Source organism: Numida meleagris, chromosome 17, assembly GCF_002078875.1.
Source record: "Numida meleagris isolate 19003 breed g44 Domestic line chromosome 17, NumMel1.0, whole genome shotgun sequence".
Taxonomy (NCBI): Eukaryota; Metazoa; Chordata; class Aves; order Galliformes; family Numididae; genus Numida; species Numida meleagris.
Window position 1 is genome coordinate 8,340,850 of NC_034425.1, and position 17,316 is coordinate 8,358,165.

At 45.7% G+C, this 17,316-nt stretch overlaps 2 protein-coding genes across 6 annotated transcripts in view; one reads left to right on the forward strand and one right to left on the reverse strand.

Moving 5' to 3' along the window:
- Nucleotides 523-17,316, reverse strand: part of SCPEP1 (serine carboxypeptidase 1) — a 34,939-nt gene continuing 18,145 nt past the window's right edge. For 3 of the 5 annotated variants that reach the window (XM_021414683.1, XM_021414682.1, XM_021414685.1), the window contains 13 exons: nucleotides 14,311-14,425; nucleotides 10,450-10,574; nucleotides 9,537-9,626; nucleotides 8,484-8,639; nucleotides 7,939-8,013; nucleotides 7,646-7,718; nucleotides 6,869-6,906; nucleotides 6,554-6,682; nucleotides 5,391-5,475; nucleotides 4,526-4,639; nucleotides 3,766-3,903; nucleotides 2,070-2,233; nucleotides 523-1,950 (listed from right to left, as the gene is read on the reverse strand). In XM_021414683.1, coding sequence (XP_021270358.1) covers nucleotides 1,885-1,950; nucleotides 2,070-2,233; nucleotides 3,766-3,903; nucleotides 4,526-4,639; nucleotides 5,391-5,475; nucleotides 6,554-6,682; nucleotides 6,869-6,906; nucleotides 7,646-7,718; nucleotides 7,939-8,013; nucleotides 8,484-8,639; nucleotides 9,537-9,626; nucleotides 10,450-10,574; nucleotides 14,311-14,425 — 1,368 coding nt within the window. In that variant the 3' untranslated portion in view covers nucleotides 523-1,884. Of the gene's footprint in view, nucleotides 1,951-2,069; nucleotides 2,234-3,765; nucleotides 3,904-4,439; nucleotides 4,640-5,390; nucleotides 5,476-6,553; nucleotides 6,683-6,868; nucleotides 6,907-7,645; nucleotides 7,719-7,938; nucleotides 8,014-8,483; nucleotides 8,640-9,536; nucleotides 9,627-10,449; nucleotides 10,575-11,032; nucleotides 11,145-14,310; nucleotides 14,426-17,316 lie in introns of those variants that run through there. The other 2 variants (XM_021414684.1, XR_002443815.1) reach the window with 2 other exon arrangements.
- COIL (coilin) lies at nucleotides 11,160-16,750 on the forward strand. The gene is made up of 7 exons (XM_021414676.1): nucleotides 11,160-11,448; nucleotides 11,640-12,789; nucleotides 13,474-13,560; nucleotides 14,476-14,523; nucleotides 15,133-15,208; nucleotides 15,741-15,829; nucleotides 16,291-16,750. Exons 1-7 carry the CDS (start codon nucleotides 11,198-11,200, stop codon nucleotides 16,378-16,380), a joined length of 1,791 nt encoding a protein of 596 aa, XP_021270351.1. The 5' UTR covers nucleotides 11,160-11,197; the 3' UTR covers nucleotides 16,381-16,750.

Sequence of the window (17,316 nt, forward strand, 5' to 3'; positions counted from 1 at the left end):
GAAAAGCAGAACAGCAGCAGTAAATGCTGCATTCTGGAGATTCCATTTTCTCAGTTCTTTCCCTCTACCAATCCCTATAGTGCTGGCTGTTTAGGCATAAGACTAAGTATTGCATATAGCAGGATTCAGGACTACAGGCCAACTCAAACTGCCCAGGCTCAAACATGCTTGCTGGTTATTTTAAATTATTCCATAAATGCTGATATGTAGATTTACACACCTCTAGAACTCTCCCCTTACTCCTGTTCACGTAATACTCAACCAGAAAGAGAAAAGAAACAATTGCTGTTCTGATCCTGCTTAGCAGTTTCAGGTGGCTCTTCACGCTCTCATGGAACACGTCCTGTGGAAGGGAGAGGCTGCAGACCCCAGCACACATCCTCACTGTGCCATGCAGCCATGCACACTTCCCTCTCAAGTATGACTGCATCTGTTCCCACTTGCAGAGGCTTTACACTGAAAAGCCAGAACAAGAGATGAGATTTTCAGGCAGTAAAGTCAATACAATGCCCAAGAAGGAAATTACATCGGACCTCTTGCATTTATTAATGTGTTTAAAGAGTCTGGATTTGCAATGCTAAAGTTCTCATGAACACAGTTTAAGTAGAGAACAAGAAGGAAAGTGATTACTAGGTGCCAATACTCCATCTGCTGGGTGATTGTGTATGTGTTTACATATCATTATGCCTCAGTCCTTGCTAAGCCAATGCTATCAGACATTTTATGATAGTTTCAGTTGCAGGAGTAATTGGCAGCTTGCTATTTATTTGGTATTCTGACAGCTGGAACAAGCTGTTATGCTTCCTACCAGACAGTGATAAAGAACAGTCACTTTGTGCTCTGTAGCAGAAGTCAAACAATGTCTGACCAAGTCTCCTCTTGACAGTATTCTGTATGAGAAGTGTTGCCTCACAAAGCAAGAAGTCTCTGCAAGACTTAGATCTAGAAAAATTGGTAAAAATACTGGTTCTAGTTCGTATAGCCTTCTTTTAAATACTGCTATTAACTTCCAGAATTTTGCTATTATTGTTTCAGTAATATTCTGCTGCCCACTCTCCAGCTTATGCTCAAACTTGCAGGAGGTTTCAGTCCATTAGTTTTCTCTTCTGCACCAGAAGAGGGTATTAGCAGGGCTCCTCCTTCAGCATAAAGGAAAGCAGGAGCTGCTGCTGGGTGGGCCTTGGGTGTTAAGGCTAAAGACAGAATTTGGATCACTAAGAAGCAAATGAAAATAAAGAAACAAGCAGATGAAAGAGATTAAGTCCTCCTCTGGAGGGAGGTTGTGGTGGAAGCCTGAGGAATCTTGGATCCCAATTCACGCATCCCATCTCACTGAGATGGACTGTAGACCCTCTCGTGCAGGTCTTCTATCCTGGCATCTTCAAATCTGCAGCTTCTAATCCAGCCAGGTAACTCAAGGACAAAGGCCCAAGGACAAGGGAAGGAAACATTCCAAAACCTCATGAAACAGGTTTGCTCTTCGAGAGGAACAAGCAGCTAATCAGGACAAAAGTCAGTTTTAGACTTGGTGTTCAAACAAGCAAGAAAACAGAATGGGTAGGACAGCTTTTTTACAAAAGCACAAAATCCTTCCAAGACAAAGGCAGAGGCTTACAGCTAGTTGTTTATGACAGAGGAATTATCTTGGAAGAGTCCTTATGAGAAGTATTAAGGCAGCAAATCACATCTTAGAAATTCAAAAGCAAGAGCTTATTCAAGGAGAAATATGCATTTTTATAAATGCTTTCCACACATCATCAGGAAGATTAGAGAGGCTGTGTCCAAATACCAGTTGTTCCTCCTGCAGCTTATTTGTTCTGGAACTCACATTCTGCAAGAACACTGGCACTCAGCAGGAGGCCATACCAGCTGGCCTCCCCTTCCCTAGTGCTTCTGTTGGGTCACCATCCTGACCATTTTCAGGGCCATCTCTCCTTGATCAGATGGTACCTGCATGGAGACGAGAGCACACGGTAAGCAGCTGCTGTAAAGACGACAGCAAGAACATATGCATGCTCAGTTTTCTTGTTGGTAATGATGCATCCTACCCCAGCAGGTATATTATTTACCATGTGCCCAGCCTTAAGTATCCAGAAGAAAGCAAAGTTCTCAAAGGCCTTGTGGAAAGCAGCTGTATCAGTGGATTCTGGAGACACATAAAGCGCCTTCCACCTCTGCTGGCTGAACTCCTTCAAGCCGGGCCATTTCAGTTTTCGGATCCATGCCTCCTGCCCTGTTAGAGAGGAAAGGAGTTATCTTTCTACATGCTCAGATTCTAAAAACAATGCTGCTATGCTTAGAAAAGCAACTAAGGCTGAAAACAGTTCAGCACAAGTTAAAACAAACCAATGGAGAGAGAAGAGAAAAAGCAAACAGTGAGAATGTTAAAAGGGTTTACAGTTGTTTTCTTGTAGTTCAGTGGAAGAAACCCTGCTTCCAGTTTCTAGGTACCAGTCCCACTGCCCTGCTCCTTCCCAGTCTACCTGTGCTCTCATCAGCAGCTGGATTTTTTCCATAAGCCTTTGCCTCAATGGTTGGTATGCAGGTGTGGGTAGACAACAAGTTGAGCGTGCACCTTAGAGACCCTGCAGCCTTACCAATTCTGACATATTTAACTCAAACACTTTGTATGCCCTGCCACTGAGAAGAATCAGTCCCCTCTTGGCAATCAGAAGAGGGGCTTCTGACACGGGCTGCTGCTCCTTTGTTACAGTCACACAGCGAGACGAGCCTAGAAAGGCTTTCTGTTTTCATATCCTTGCTAGAGAAGGTGGAAGTCAAGACAGTAGAAAGACCAATTCCAGGACACTGAGGCAAAGATTTCTCTTTAGCTTACCTCAGAGCTACTGGAATAATTTACACATTAACTGCAGCTCAATTTTAGCTTAAAATATGATAAAATGGAGCACCACTAACAGCTTATTTGATTTGACAGCCTAAATACTTCCTTGAGTTACTGACTGCTACATTGTTCATGAAGGGCACATGAATATCTAAGTGAGCAGAGGGAGCCAAGGAATAATGCCTTTCACAACACAGTGCGTTTGCTTAGTCTGTAGCTGCAGATTATTTACTGCAATATGAAAAGACAAATGGAAGAGACCAAGACAGTCTCATAGCACAAGGCATTTCAGCAACACTTTGCCTGGCTCCCACACTGCCACTCCATCAAGTCTGCATCTTGCAAGCAGCAAACAAAGCCTTTGAGTGGTCAGCATGTGCAGGTGCCTACACCTTAATGAGCAGCAGGTGTTACCACTTTCCAATTGCACCCTAACTAATTAAAAACACCTTTGTTGCATCTTTCCTGGCAGCATGCTCTGTTGCAGGCTGCTCAGGGATAACCAACTGTTCTGCTTTGATCTGCAGCAGGACATGGCCTTTACCCACAGAAGGACAGGATTTTCCTTGCAGAAAAAGAGAACAACCTCCATATATTTCAAATCTATTCTCATTCTTCCTTTATGAATGAGCGCACATACCTACCTGGAAGAATTTGGTGGTCTATTAAAATACCTGTTCAGGGACTTAATTTAAACAAGAACATATCAATACTGCATATCCATTTGCCAGTGCTACCATGGAGGGAGAAAAATTGTCTCTCACAGGGATGTAATCAAAACATTAAAAGCTGCTTATTTATGACTGCATTGCCAGTTACAAAGGAGATTTGCAGAAGAGAGATATAGGTACTAGTGTTATTAGTGACTGCACATTCTACTCATTATCTGTTCTGCTCCCAACCCCAGTCAAAAAGTCTCTTACCCATGGTATCAACAATGAGATCCAGCTGCCCATTATAGACTGTGACATTGACATTGGCTGCTAAAAGCTGATCAACAATGTCAATGACAGGTCTCATGAAGTCCTCAGCCATGTTCTCGAAGACATTTGTGGACTGACCTGGATGGAACGAGAAGGGAGACAGATTTTAACTGATGAAAGATATCACCCTCAAGCTGGGACAGAAGAAACTGGACAGAGGTCTCAAAATACAGCTCATGCTGTATAAGAGCAAGGCCTAGCACAAAGTATCAGCCAGCCAGTTTAGAAGAACTAAGAGAACCAGAAAGCAGCCACACTCACACCAGAGCTCATGTGGCACTGTTGCTTCTGGCTCCTATTACACACATACAGGGTGCTGGCATCAGTCCTTTTAAGCCATCCTGTTTTATGCCCTCCCCTTCACACTCTGCTGCATGACACCAGCGCTCTGGCAGAGAAAGACTGACAAATTCTCTCAGTAAGACTACAATGACATAAATCAGCTGCTGAGACACCAAGGATCTCCTTTGCTCCCTGTACTTTTAGCTGCTTGGCTAAAGACAGAAATAAACAGTAGAACCAGAACTGGCCTGCCCCTGTTACATTCTGTCACTTGTGAAGGTAAGTTCTCTTTTTAGGATGTAGGATAGTGAAAATGTAATGTGACTGCTTACTACAATAAAATATCTCCCTTCAGACTGCAATACAGTGGAAGGCCATAATACACTCATTAGATCCACACTAGCAGACAGGAAAGTACCTCCCCATTTTACACAGTCAGGAATAACTTTTAGTTTCTTTCTGATAGGTCCATTCATCAATTCATTTAGGTTGTTCTTATGCATACTTTTGACATGACGTTGGTAAAGTCTAACTGGAAAAGAGACAAAACACTTGGATTAGTTGCACATTTAAAGACAGCCATCCTGCATAAATAACAAGTTTCAGTGCTGCAGTCACAGCTAAACTCTCTCCTAGTGAAAACGCACCACCACAGAGAACATTTGTTGACTTTTACTATAAACCCCTCATGCCAACCTTCATTTAAGTTAGGGGTTAATATGGAAAGAGCCCAACCATTTGTTTTTTACTTCTGGCTATCACAGCACTTTTCCAGGAGATCAGCTCCTGCTTTAGCCACTTGGCACAGATTCATCTCAAAACAATTATTTTTGAGTTGTAATCACTGAAGGCAATAGAGAGATAAAGAGCTTGAAAGAAACTGTACATTTGTTTAGATACATAAGCACCATGGAACTAGACTTGACTATTTCTATTGATGGGACATTTGTGTGTCCTAGCTCGAAGACAAGCAGAAGAAATTAAGAGGAAGTAACTTAGAGGTCATAAAACTATGTCACAATTACATTAACTACTTCCTTGGAGTAACCTGTGCAGAATGTATAGGTGGAGGTGTAATCTATAGAGGGGTTGCTCCACATTCCTATTTATCCCTATTTATGCAAGAGCAATTGAGTTCTTCTCAGGAGATTAATCAACATCCTTTGGATCCAGAGGTCCATTTTAAGGATGTGCTGAACCAAGGCTGTTTCCACAATCAGACCTGATAGTATGTGAATGCAAACACAGAGCCTCAGAAGTTCAACTACTTAAATGTAACTTACCAAGATGAAAGTTTTCTTCTTCATTTGCTTTCATTTCTGGAACGTCCTTAGTCATGATGTTATAAAAGTTCACATTGTCCGTGTTCTGAAAAGACAAGATGTTTGAGTAACACTGCTCCTCGTAGCTGAAAGCTTTTGTGACAGACTCCCTTCCAAAAAAGAGAAGTTAGGAAGTACTTAAAAAAAAGGACTCTGAGACCAGCCACTTTTCTACAGATCAGGAAGTCATTCATGGAAAAACTTGGCTTCTACAGTTGCTCTGAGAATGGTAGAGAGTTTTCTTAAGTCCACATGGTTTCTGCTACATCTCTGAAAAGGGTGTGAAGCTACAGGAAGCCTGCAAGTGTGACTGCAGACTGTTATTATTCATGACAGATAGTTGCAATGCCAGGTGATGCATTTAAATGCACTGTTCTGCTAGATCTAGTCTAGCCCGATGCTGCCTCTTGCTCAACATCCTCCCAACCTATGAACATCCCAAATGCCTCAGACAGTGGGACAGACAGCTGACATCCCTCTTCTCGAATTGCTGACATCTGGAAAAGTCAGAGAATCATCACATGACAGCTCTAACAAAGACAGCAGACTGTCTGCATCCATAGGACAAGTACAGTTAATGTTGCCAGCAGAGAAGTTACACAAGATTCTTAGAGCCAGCTCTCCTTTACTTAATTGTTGAGTCTCTGAAGTTGAGAGGCACCGGTCAGGAATCAGCACAGTCACACTACAGGAAGTGAAGTGCCCCCACCCTTACATTGGTATCTTAGCTGGAATGGAAAAAACAAGCAGGCTTGAAGAGAAAGGCAAAATGGGAACCACAAATTCTTGCCAAAGAGTAAGAAGCGACACCAACTATGTGCAATGTTTCCAGAGAAAACAAACCAGCTCTAGATGAGTCTTTCAGTTTGAGGAAGCCAGAATTTTACTTGTACTAAACCACACCAAGGCTCACATGGGTTGCCTTTCCCACTGCCTCTTGCAATCACAGCAGTGCACAGCAAACAGCTCCTTTACATCAGCACTATCATAAAGCACATACTGGTGAGAACAGCTGGGCAGGAAATCAGGGGATGCACACCAACCCAGGGCTCACCGAAAGAGGAAGCTGAAGCATGTGCTCCCCCAAACACTGACTTTTTATTAACACTGCTCAAAGGTCTCACCTCTTCAATGACACCTTCAGCCTTACTCCAGAGCTCAGTGGCCAGTCCGTATTCATTTTTATTTATTGCATCCATTATTTCTTTAGCAACAGCAGTCACCTCTGCTAGACCATGATCATCAAGGAGAGACTGGAAGATAAACACAGATGAGGACACCTTTAATTAAATTTCACATTCATTTCTCAGTAACAGGCTCCATATATTAGAGATTTCATACTGACTGAGAGTTAATGTCAAAAATAAATCAACCTCCATTTACACTATATAGCAGTACAAGTTCTCAGGAGAAGGCCAAGAGTTTAAGAAGGTACTCACAGTGCTATAAAGGTAGGGCCCCCAAGACAGCACAGAATCTGAAAATAAAATGAAACCAGTAACAGATTTCAAACATTACATTTTTGCCATACAATTTCCTTTTAATTTACTGTAGCAAAAATGGTTGTGACAAAGAAAGTACAGGAATTGTTCAGTAAAGAGGTACAGCCAGCTCATCTTGCCAAGAGCTCATACAGCAGAGTAGGTTCTTAATAAATCCTGAGAACCAATAAAATTACTTCAATGACATAAACCACCTAAACATCAGTCGTTTAAGTTTAAAGAAACAGATATGTTCTTGCTGAAGTTTTCTCACCCCAGCATTGCAACACATTGATGCAGTACGAGGAGAGAATTGACAAGGGAACAGGCACAGTCTGAACTGATCTATTTGCAAATATTACAGAGGAAAAAAAAGAGAGTTTTGTCCTTCACCAGACACACACCCTGTCTTTTTCAGGTCAGCAGGGACACCAGGTCCCCAGCACAAGGTCTCCTTGTGAAAGCAGAGACAAAACTTCAGCTGCAACCTTGTGAACCATTTGGCGGCCACATTTTAAGAGCAGAACACCAGAGTGGCTGTAAAGGTCTGCACAGACTCTTCACTACCACCCCACTTCAAATGCAATTTGCTTCGCACTGATGTGGCTCTCAGATTGTTCAAGATTTAGACAGAGATGGGATTTACTTAAGGCAAGGCTGGCATTTTTGACTGTAGGTATCCATTAAATTATCTAAAAAATAAAATCAATGACAGTCTGAGAATTGCAAACATACCCAATGGAGAAATCCATGAGTCTCCAAGAGCAACGCCAACAAAATTGCACTTTATGCTTCCTTTTTGTACAGCCTTGGTGATAAGAGGAGAAACAAAAACAAGCCTGCTTTTAGTTAGATAGTCAGGACCTCAGAACCAGTTTTTTCTTTAAGCAGAAAAAAAAAGAACCTTCAACCACCACAAAACCAGTGGGTTATTGGTTTAACTCAAGCAGCAGAAACAGCATGTTCCATGTACCTGTCGAACATCACCTTTTAAAGTGAAGAGTGAACTACATCCTGAAACTACTTACCTTATGCAGCTCTAAAGCGATGCCAGCAGCCATTTTACCTCCGTAAGATTCAGAAAATATGTAGAATGGGATGCTCTGGTGAGAGAGAGCACACAATGAACCTGTTAGATGGAGGACAGAGCGCAACCCCAGCCATCTTCCACATCCCACAGGACCCAGGAGTAGGCTCTCCACCTTTCACTATCAAACACTGGAGATTTTTGATTCTAAGTTGCCATAACATCCTGGTGTAATTACCAAGGCAAGTTGTGAAGTGGGCCTTCTGGTATTTTGGAACTAGAAACAGCCATGACCCTACGTGCTTCTCAGATCACAACAGACAGTAACATACCCTTTTTGATTACCTACCTGGTGCCAAAACCAGCAATTCACGATACCACTTCTGAATCGCAGAACATGAGACAATTGTCATACCTGCAGTGCTTCCCCTGCACACTACCTGGCAGTGAACTGTTCTCACCTAGAAGGCTGCTCACCAATTCCTTTTGCGATCTGTTCAACTGCAAAAAGAGATAGGATTCTAACCGATAATTCAAATCACCTACCTGAAATTCTGTTCTGTGTGTGAAGAATTCTTTGAGAAAAACCATCATATCAGAGACTACTGTGGTTAGGTTTTTGGCAAACAAGCTGCAGTCATCTACGTAACTGAATCCAGTGCCCACAGGATTGTCCACGAACAAGATACTGGCTGCCTGCAACTGTACAAGCAGAAAGGTTTCTGTGAAACATCAGTTCAGCTAACAGTACTGCAGAGCACCAATGCAAACTTCAGTTTTGATTGCACAAAGATCTAACAGCCACTGCACCCCCAACCCCAAAAGAAGCTACAGGAAAATTGGGTACAAGTCCAACACAGAGAATGGCACAGGCGGGCCTCTGTCTGTCAGAAAGTAACAGAAGCTATCAGATGGTGCTAAGCTGTATAGTTACAAGTGTACAAATAAAATCAAGGGATCCACACAGAGATCCTAGGATGGCTCAAAGCATTAAGGCTTATTTAAAAAAAAAAAGATACACTACAAGGTCTTCCCATTTGCCCAACGTGCAACACAAAAGGCACCCAGAACTCCCAGTCACCCAAGGGCAGCTCACCCATGTGACCCAGGGACCCCCCCAAGTAGTTAAACTATTGGTTGCCCACAGCTCAGTGGAATAAACCTCTACCTCCGCAGGCAGCTGTAATTACAGCTGGTTTCCCTTGGAGGTCATACAAGGCTTGTAATTACCAGCCACTGCTTATATGTTGCCAGTCACCTAGAAAAGCCCTCACAACTGTAAGCAGTGAAGCTATGATCAGAAGTAACATTTTCCAAGGATTTCCCCACTCTCTCAGTTTCCCCCAACACACACAACTCACAGATTGGTAGAGGCCTACATATTCCATTAAAACAAACTAGCAGGCCTACTCTTCAGTTCTTAACAAGGCTAAGAATATAAGCCATTGTTATTAGTCAGACTATTTTAAGATAAAGTACCATAGTTCTATTGAATTTTAAATGAAAACTGTCCTGTGCACATTTCTGCCTAGCAACCACCTGCTTACACAGGCAGTAAGTTTTGCAATCAATAATTAGAAGCTGAACTCTCAGCTGTACCCAGGTTGTATTTCTTGGTTTCAGTTCTTTGTCTAATGGACCAATCTCTTCAAAGTTCCCAAATCCACAGCCTGAAGATCCTGGACCTCCCTAAGGGGAAAGAGCAAATAACTAAGTTAGAAGGAAGCACGCCATAGATGTGGGAGACAGAAACAGAACAGAACAACACATGAGAAGTCTAAAGTGCCCTCTACACTCCTCGGTAACTTGCAAAGAGGGCTCTGTTCCTCTGTTCCTCACTGTGTTTCACTATGCATACACAAGGCTTCTGAACAGAGAAGTAGCCACCCAGATGTGAAACTATCCGATGAGCTGTATGCTGAGTGCTGTTCGAAAAGTTCTATCCCTAACCAAAATACAGAAGTTTGTGAGTCATTAGTGGTTTTTTTTTTTTAAACCAGCGTGCACAGCACATGCATTTTACTCTGAAACAATAACGCAGAAGGGAAAGGATCATGTCACCAAGCGGCCATATCCAACATTCATCTCTGAAGGGAAATTCTGGAGGTGAAGGCAGAGCACACACCAATGACCATTACCCATTATAACTGAACGGGACCAATCACAGAGACAACCAGTCTCTCTCGCTTGCTCCCTTACAGAACTTATCCTAGATCTGACTGTTTCACCCACTCTCAGAGCATCGCTCAGGCCGCAGGTTTGTTGGGAAGGCCCTGTGGTGCCATACGGTCCCCGTGCTGTGTGGCACAGAGTGCTACCGCGGCACCACAGGTAACAACAGCGCCTGCTTCTGCAATTGGACCGGGAGATGTTCTCCCGAGCTGTGGGGTGCCGCCAGCCACCAGCATCACCCCCCGCCGACCCGAGCGCTCTCCTAGGGGCTGGAACAGGACGGCTGCGAACAGAACACCGGCGCATGCGCGGTGCATTGCCGGGGCAGCGCCGTGCTCACCTGCAGCCAGAGGATGAGCGGGAGCTCGGCGAAGCCGTCGGCGTAGTACAGCCACCAGAACATGTGCGCCTTGCTGCGGACCTGCACGTACCCCCACAGCTCCCGGGGGGGCTCCAGAGCCGCGCCTGCGGGCAGAGGAACCGTCAGCGGGGGCAGCCCCGGGCGTCCGACCGGACCCGTTCCAAAACACCGCGTTTCAGTCTCGGGTGCGATGATAAGAAGCGCTTCAATTAAAAAAATTATCACAAGAAACGCTCCTGTAGTTGCAGGCGCACCCACAGCTGAGTTACCGGGAACGAACGAAGTTCGGCGCGGAATTCAGCGCGGACCTTCAGCGCCTGACGCTGCGACCGCTGCCCGGCACCGTTCTACCGCGGCACGGGCACAGCGCTCCGCTCCGCAACGCAACTCCGCGCCGAGGCCCCGGGACGCTGCTCCTCAGGGCCCCGCGCGGCTGCGGAGGACGCGGGGATCGCCCCGCTCAGCTCCGGCCCTCCCGGCGGGGCCGCGAGAAGCGCTGCGCCCGAGGACTGCAGGGGGTGCGCGGGACAGGGCCCCGAACCGAGCCGCCCTTGGCCCGTACCTGCCGCCAGCGCCGCGAACAGCGCCAGCCCCGCGGCAGCACGCAGCGCACCCATCCCGCCCGCGGCTCCCGCAGCTCCAGGCCCGCCCCTCCCCGCCCGCCCCTTTTGTCCCACGCGAGGCGCCGCCCCCCCGCCCCTCCCCCGCCCCTCCCCCTGCTCCCAAGATGGCGGCTGCCGGCGGCGCCCCGGTGCGGCTGCGGCTGCAGTTCGATTTCCCGCCGCCGGGCAGCCCGGGCTGCGCGCTGTGCTGGCTGCTGCTGGAACCCGGCCAGGCGCGCCTCGTCACCGACCTCCTCAGCATCATCCGCCACCGCTTCGGCTTCAGCCGCCGGGCCCGCCTCAGCCTCTTCTTGGATGGAGCGCTGCTGCCGCCCACCGAGAGCGCCCGCCTCGTGCGGGACAACGACGCGCTGCGGTACAGCGGGGCCGGGCGGGGGGGGCGGTGCGGGGCGGGGTGGTGCTGTGCTGTGCTGTGCGGTGCGGTGCGGTGCGGTGCTGTGCGGTGCGGTGCTGTGCGGTGCTGTGCTGTGCTGTGTTGTGTTGTGCTGTGTTGTGCTGTGCTGTGCGGTGCCGAGCTGAGCGCTGAGTTTGTTTGGCTCTCGGCAGAGTTACGCTGGAGGAGATCGCAGCGGAGGGGTGCGAAGAAGTGGACGATGATTTCTACGCACCAAAAGATGACAAAAAAAGGCACAAACGAAGGCAGAAGGAGCAAGCGTTCTCCAGAAGCGGAGAAGAAAGACATCAAAGGGAAAAGAAAAAGAATAAACGTAACCCGGAGCGTTCCTCCGGTACAGAGGACACCGCTGGGGATGTTTCTGACACTCGGAAAAAATCCAAGAAGAGAAAGAGAAGGGAAGAAAACTGCGGGAGAAGCAGAGTCCCCGAGGGGAAGGAGGGCAGTGCCGACAGGGCCCAAAAGCTCCGGAAGGTGGAGAGGGAGGAGCGGCCGGCAGCCAAAGCCAAGCAGGGAGAGCGGGCAGCGGGCCCCACGGCGAAGGCGGCCCATGGACAGGTGAACTGTGCAAAGAGCACCTCCAAAAAACTGACAGCAGAGTCCCAGAAGCAGAGCCTGGGAACGTCGGAGTCCTCCAGCACATCGTCCGACAGCGACAGCACTGAATCAAACGTCAAGCAAAGTAAATCTTCCCACAGACCCGCAGCGGCAGCGCTTCCCAGAGACAAAGCCCAAGCCACCGTGGCCGCTGTTGCTTGTAATCAAATGACTGCAAAGTCTAATGCTGAACGTTGCAGTAAGACTGCAGTTAGTAAAACCACTAAGAAATCGCAGTCCTCCAGTTCAGATTCGGACTCAAGTTCAGAGGATGAAAGAGCGGCACCGGCACAGGGCAGTACCACAAAGCAGGCGCTGCCCAGCAGCGCAGCAGCATCACAGACTGGTGCCACTGGTGCTCCCAAAGCAAGGACCTCCTCCTCCGAGTCTGACAGTTCCGATTCGGAAGCACTCGTCATTAAGAAACCCGCAGCCAACGCTGGACTGAGTAATTCCGTAGCAAGAAACGGTTCCAAACAGTCTCCAGCTGGAATCCAAGGGCCGGCTGCCGGCCCGGGGCGCGGGAGGGGGCGTGCAGCGGGAGAGGGGAACTTCTGGAGAGGACCGAGGGGCCGCGGGTTCCGGGGGATGATGAGGGGCCGGGGCAGAGGAGAAAGCCCTGGTTTCTTCTATTGCTACAGCAGCATAGGCCAGAAACAGAGTCCGTTACACGAAGCTGTGACAAACACTTCTGTTCCTGTCCAGGTGAGTGACTTACGCAGTCACTGACCACCTCTCTCTTACAGCTTTAACTGTACAAAAAATGTATGCCGTGAGAGTAATTCAGAAAAGCTGAAATAGACAAGTAGGGTAAAGGCTGACGGACCTGAACTCAGTAAATCTGATGCTCGCAGCATCTATCCTGCAGAAGCGTTAATGAAACAATACTTAAGTGAATGTATTTGTGGAACAATTGCTATAGGCAACTTGGAAATGAAGGCACAGCATTGTTCACAGGGTGAACAGCAGAGTGCAGCTGATACGCCAGCAGGTGGCACTGGGGGTGAAGCGGAGCAGGCACTCTGCAGCCAGGTTCTGTGATCCACAGCAGTTCCCTGGGCAACCGCAGCTGTGGTTTTGGCAGCGTCTGGAGAACTGAGATGGGAACTTGGTGGTACTAAGCTGATATGTGCTACCCTGGGCCAACGGTCTGTCATTTTTAGACAAAATGCAGTTCGTATATTGAATGTGACTGGACCTACAGTGCCAGACTGGGCATCACTCAGACGAGGCCCTTTAACACAACATTACTATGTATATCTCAGAACAATGCTCTCAGATACGTCCCTTGCTCTTCTCAGAATTTCTTACAATTCATACAGCACAAACACTATCTTCTTCTTTATTAACGCGGTAATTAAATCAATGGGTTTACTGTTTGTTTCGCAGAATGCTGTGGATGTCCCCAAGAGAGACTACAGCGTACTACCACTTCTAGCTGCCCCACCACAAGTGGGAGAAAGAATTGCCTTCAAGGTAAAGAAGTGCTGAACGTCAGTAGGTCAGCGTTGTTTCATTTGGGCCCTGTAAGTTTTGCAGGAAACCATACATAATCCTGCCAACCTAAAGCTTGCATTTTAGAATTGGATTTTGCATTGTTCTGGGACTGTTACACTAAAAGTAGAATAATTAGGAACCCATACATTATTTTTAATCCTAGTTGCTTGTTCTTTAGTCAAAATTTGGTTTTACACTTCAGTGAGTGGTTCAGAATGTCAAACTGTCCAAATGTTTGCAGGCAGCTCTGAAAGCATTCCCTCCTCTCTTGCTGTCTTTCTAACCTAACAGTTTTCCACAGAATAGAAAATACTGCTGTTTGTTGTTAGCTCTAAAAAAATTCTCAGATTTTTAAAAAAGTTTTGAGCATAAAAGTATGTTAAATGTATTTCTTTGGACATTTATACAACACAAGCAAAGAAATGTCTCCACTGTTGTTCAGTGTTGTTTCTTTGCTAGCACACATCAGTTCACAAGTAACAGCTTTCAGGCTGTTGCTCTTTCTGCCCCAGGGATGTTTTCAAGGTTTATGTTTAAGAATGCCATAAAAAAAAAACCCTATGTTGTCATTTCTCTCTGTAGTGTTTCTACAGTATTATTACAAAATTGACCATACAAATAACTACACTTCCCTGCAAAATAAAGCAATTTTTTTTAAAAGAAGAAAAATGAAATAATTGCTGCTGAGGAGACTGGATCCTTCTCCACAATCTCCTTTCACAGCCTGACCTGAACAGGAATCCTTCAGAGCAGTGAGTGAGTCCTGGCAGACTGTGATAGGCATCAGGATCCAGGAGCTGGGTGCCTTGGTTCCTGTGCTTCCCCCTTGCTGAAGGAGCTGTGTCTGGGGAGAGATCAGGAGAAGTTATCACTAATTCGTGTTTCTTTCAACAGCGCTTGGAACTAAATGAGAACTACAGTCCTGAAGTTTCATGCTATAAGGTATTGTTTTTCCTTCCTTCCTTAATTCACTGGAAAAACTATTACACGGGGTAAGAGTTGCATATCTTGAGGTTACATAGTATTTTTCTTCCCATCTCTCACATCAGTCTGCAGACTACTCCTGGTGCAGCAGTAAAATTAAAACTCTGAATCCTGAAACTAATTGAAAATTGAAAGGTGTAGCAGTTACTTAAAAACAGAAACAAAACAAACTGAGTATTAGAGTATTAATAATGATCATTAGCGTTTTAGAGATGACAAATGCAGGCCTTCAAGGAGAAGACTGTAGCTGTATTTGAGTACATTGCTCTTCAAAGTGCCTGATACTGGTAAAATTCGGCACTGACTTGAAATAACTTGGTTTCTAGGACTGCCATGATTTAAACTATTAGTACAAGAACAGTGACAATATCATGAGTTTATCTATGCCAGAAACTGCAGATTGCTTAATTTTAATAGCTTGCAGATTTTATATATTTATGTAGAGAGAAAAAATGAACAAACACATATGTCCTGTAATGGAGATCAAGTATCAGAGTGGTTGTAACATGAAATAGTTATCTGGTGCTGAACTATCATGTCTGATTCTTTCCTTGTTGCCTTGTGAAGGAGGGCAGAATAATCAGTTGGAATGCTGATAAAAAACAGATCGAGCTTGAGATCCTTTCATCGTCAGCAAGCCAAAGTACGTACCCTGGGACACTGCATGCGTGTTGTTTTGTGCATCACTTGGGGGACTGATGATGAGTCATCAGCAGCATTTTCTTAAATTTGGGCAGCATATTGTTGATGAACTTTCTCAGGCACATGGTTTTATTAGATAATCACCCTGCATTTGGTGTGTAGAATTCAATTCTTATCAGATTTTGTTAGAGTTCTAAACATTGCTGATATGTTTGCAATTCAAAAGATGCTAAGAGAGCTCATCCCACATAGGCTGATAACGTGAGGTGCTGGTACTGCACCGTGAAGGAGGATAAATGCAGAGTGACATTATTGTTATAGCTGTGGTGACTGCTTGAACTAATGGGGCCTCGATTATTGCAGCTGCTTAGAGTAATCACTTAAACAAAAAACCACATCCTACCAAACAAACAAATTAAAAGAACGCACGCATCCAACTGTGCTTGCCTAGCTTTACAAGTATGGTAAAAATGTAAACCTTCTGATCTTTGTTTGTAATTAACTAAGTCGGTTTTTTGCTTTGTTTTAAAAAGTTGCTAAAGAGCCAGGGAAATTTGATCTGGTTTACCAGTCTGCAGATGGGGCTGAGCTGATAGAGTACGCTGTTCCTCAGGATACAAAGGTAGGTGCCTGCCTTCTGTCGAAGGCCACCGCGTGGTTTTGCTGACACGTTCCCTGCTTTACAACACTGTTCATTTCTGTCCTTTTATAACGATTATTTAAGTAAATGAAAGCAAAAATAATCGATCCTTTCTAACAAGCATATGAATTATCACGAGATCATAAATTCTTGCGTATTATTTCAATGAACTAGATTCAAAAAGTCATCAGTGTGTGTAACTTTTTGGCCCATAAACAACACAGTGTCCAGAGTTCTTACAAGGTTATTCATGAGGTATTGCTTTTCCTACCTGTGCATCAGGCAGGGTAAGGTTGATTAAGAAGATCACAGAATCAGGGAATGATCTGTGGTCTTTGTTCTGTAGTGCTGCTGTTCACATCTGAGCAAAGTGTAATGCAGAAGAAATTGCATCTGCCTGTACACGTTGTACGTGCCAAGTATTGTCTGTATTCTGCTTCCAGATAACTGAAAACTGGGATTCGCTGATCGAGCCCAGATTGATTGTTGAGCCTCCAGTTAACGGACCAGGCATCGAAAACAGAGCAATGTGAGATGTGGACCCGTGTAAATACTTGTATGGACTCGTTTCGTGAAGAACTGCCTTCTAGTTCTGAGGGCAGCAGATGCACTGGTGGTTATTTTTCATAAATGGTTTTAAAATAAACACTCTTTTCTTAAGATACGGTTTTGTGTTAATACAAGAATGCTTTGTTTATTATAGATTTAATATAGATTTGATTTTTTTGGATAGAATCTTAGTTTTTATATTCTACTTCTGTGAGCTGCAAAACTGGAATGGTTTGATAAAAAAAAATATGACCTCGTACTGCGTTGGTAGCTCCTATGTCTTGTTTTGTCTAGAGCAGTATAACTGCTATACAGAGGTATAGCTTGCTGTAAGGATAATTAAAAACCACCTTTAAAAAAAAAAAGATATTGACACTCATGAGTCTTCTTCTACTGCAGAGCATGACACAAATGCCCAGAGCTTACAGTTATATACAGGGTTCTCCTGAAAACACCATGAAAAACTTCAGGATTTTAAGCTTCTGTAATTTAGAGAGGAAGATAAATAGTGTCGGTAACAGAATTCTGCCCAGAACCAGCGGAATACAAAGGAATCCCAGACAAAACGGTGTCCCAGGGTGTTAATCTGAGTAGGCTCTGACAACCTTTGTAGCGAACCCTTTTGCCCTTTCAGTGCGGAAGCGTGTGCTCTGACTTTCCTCAAAACAAAACAAGGAAACCGCACCCGGGTACAACAAACGCCTGAGAAGTCGCACACCGTAGTCGAGCTACCGCGTGTCCTGCGGAGCGCTCTCTGCTGTGGCGGACAGCCCCGCGCCCTGCTGCCTGCTGCGCGGTGCCCGCTGCCTGCCCCGCGGCCCCCGAGCCCCGCGCTGAGCTCCGGAGCGGGCGCGGCCCGGGCTGCGGCTGCTGCCCTTACTGCTCCCTCGCTCAGCCGCGAACCAAGGTCCCGTGCTTTG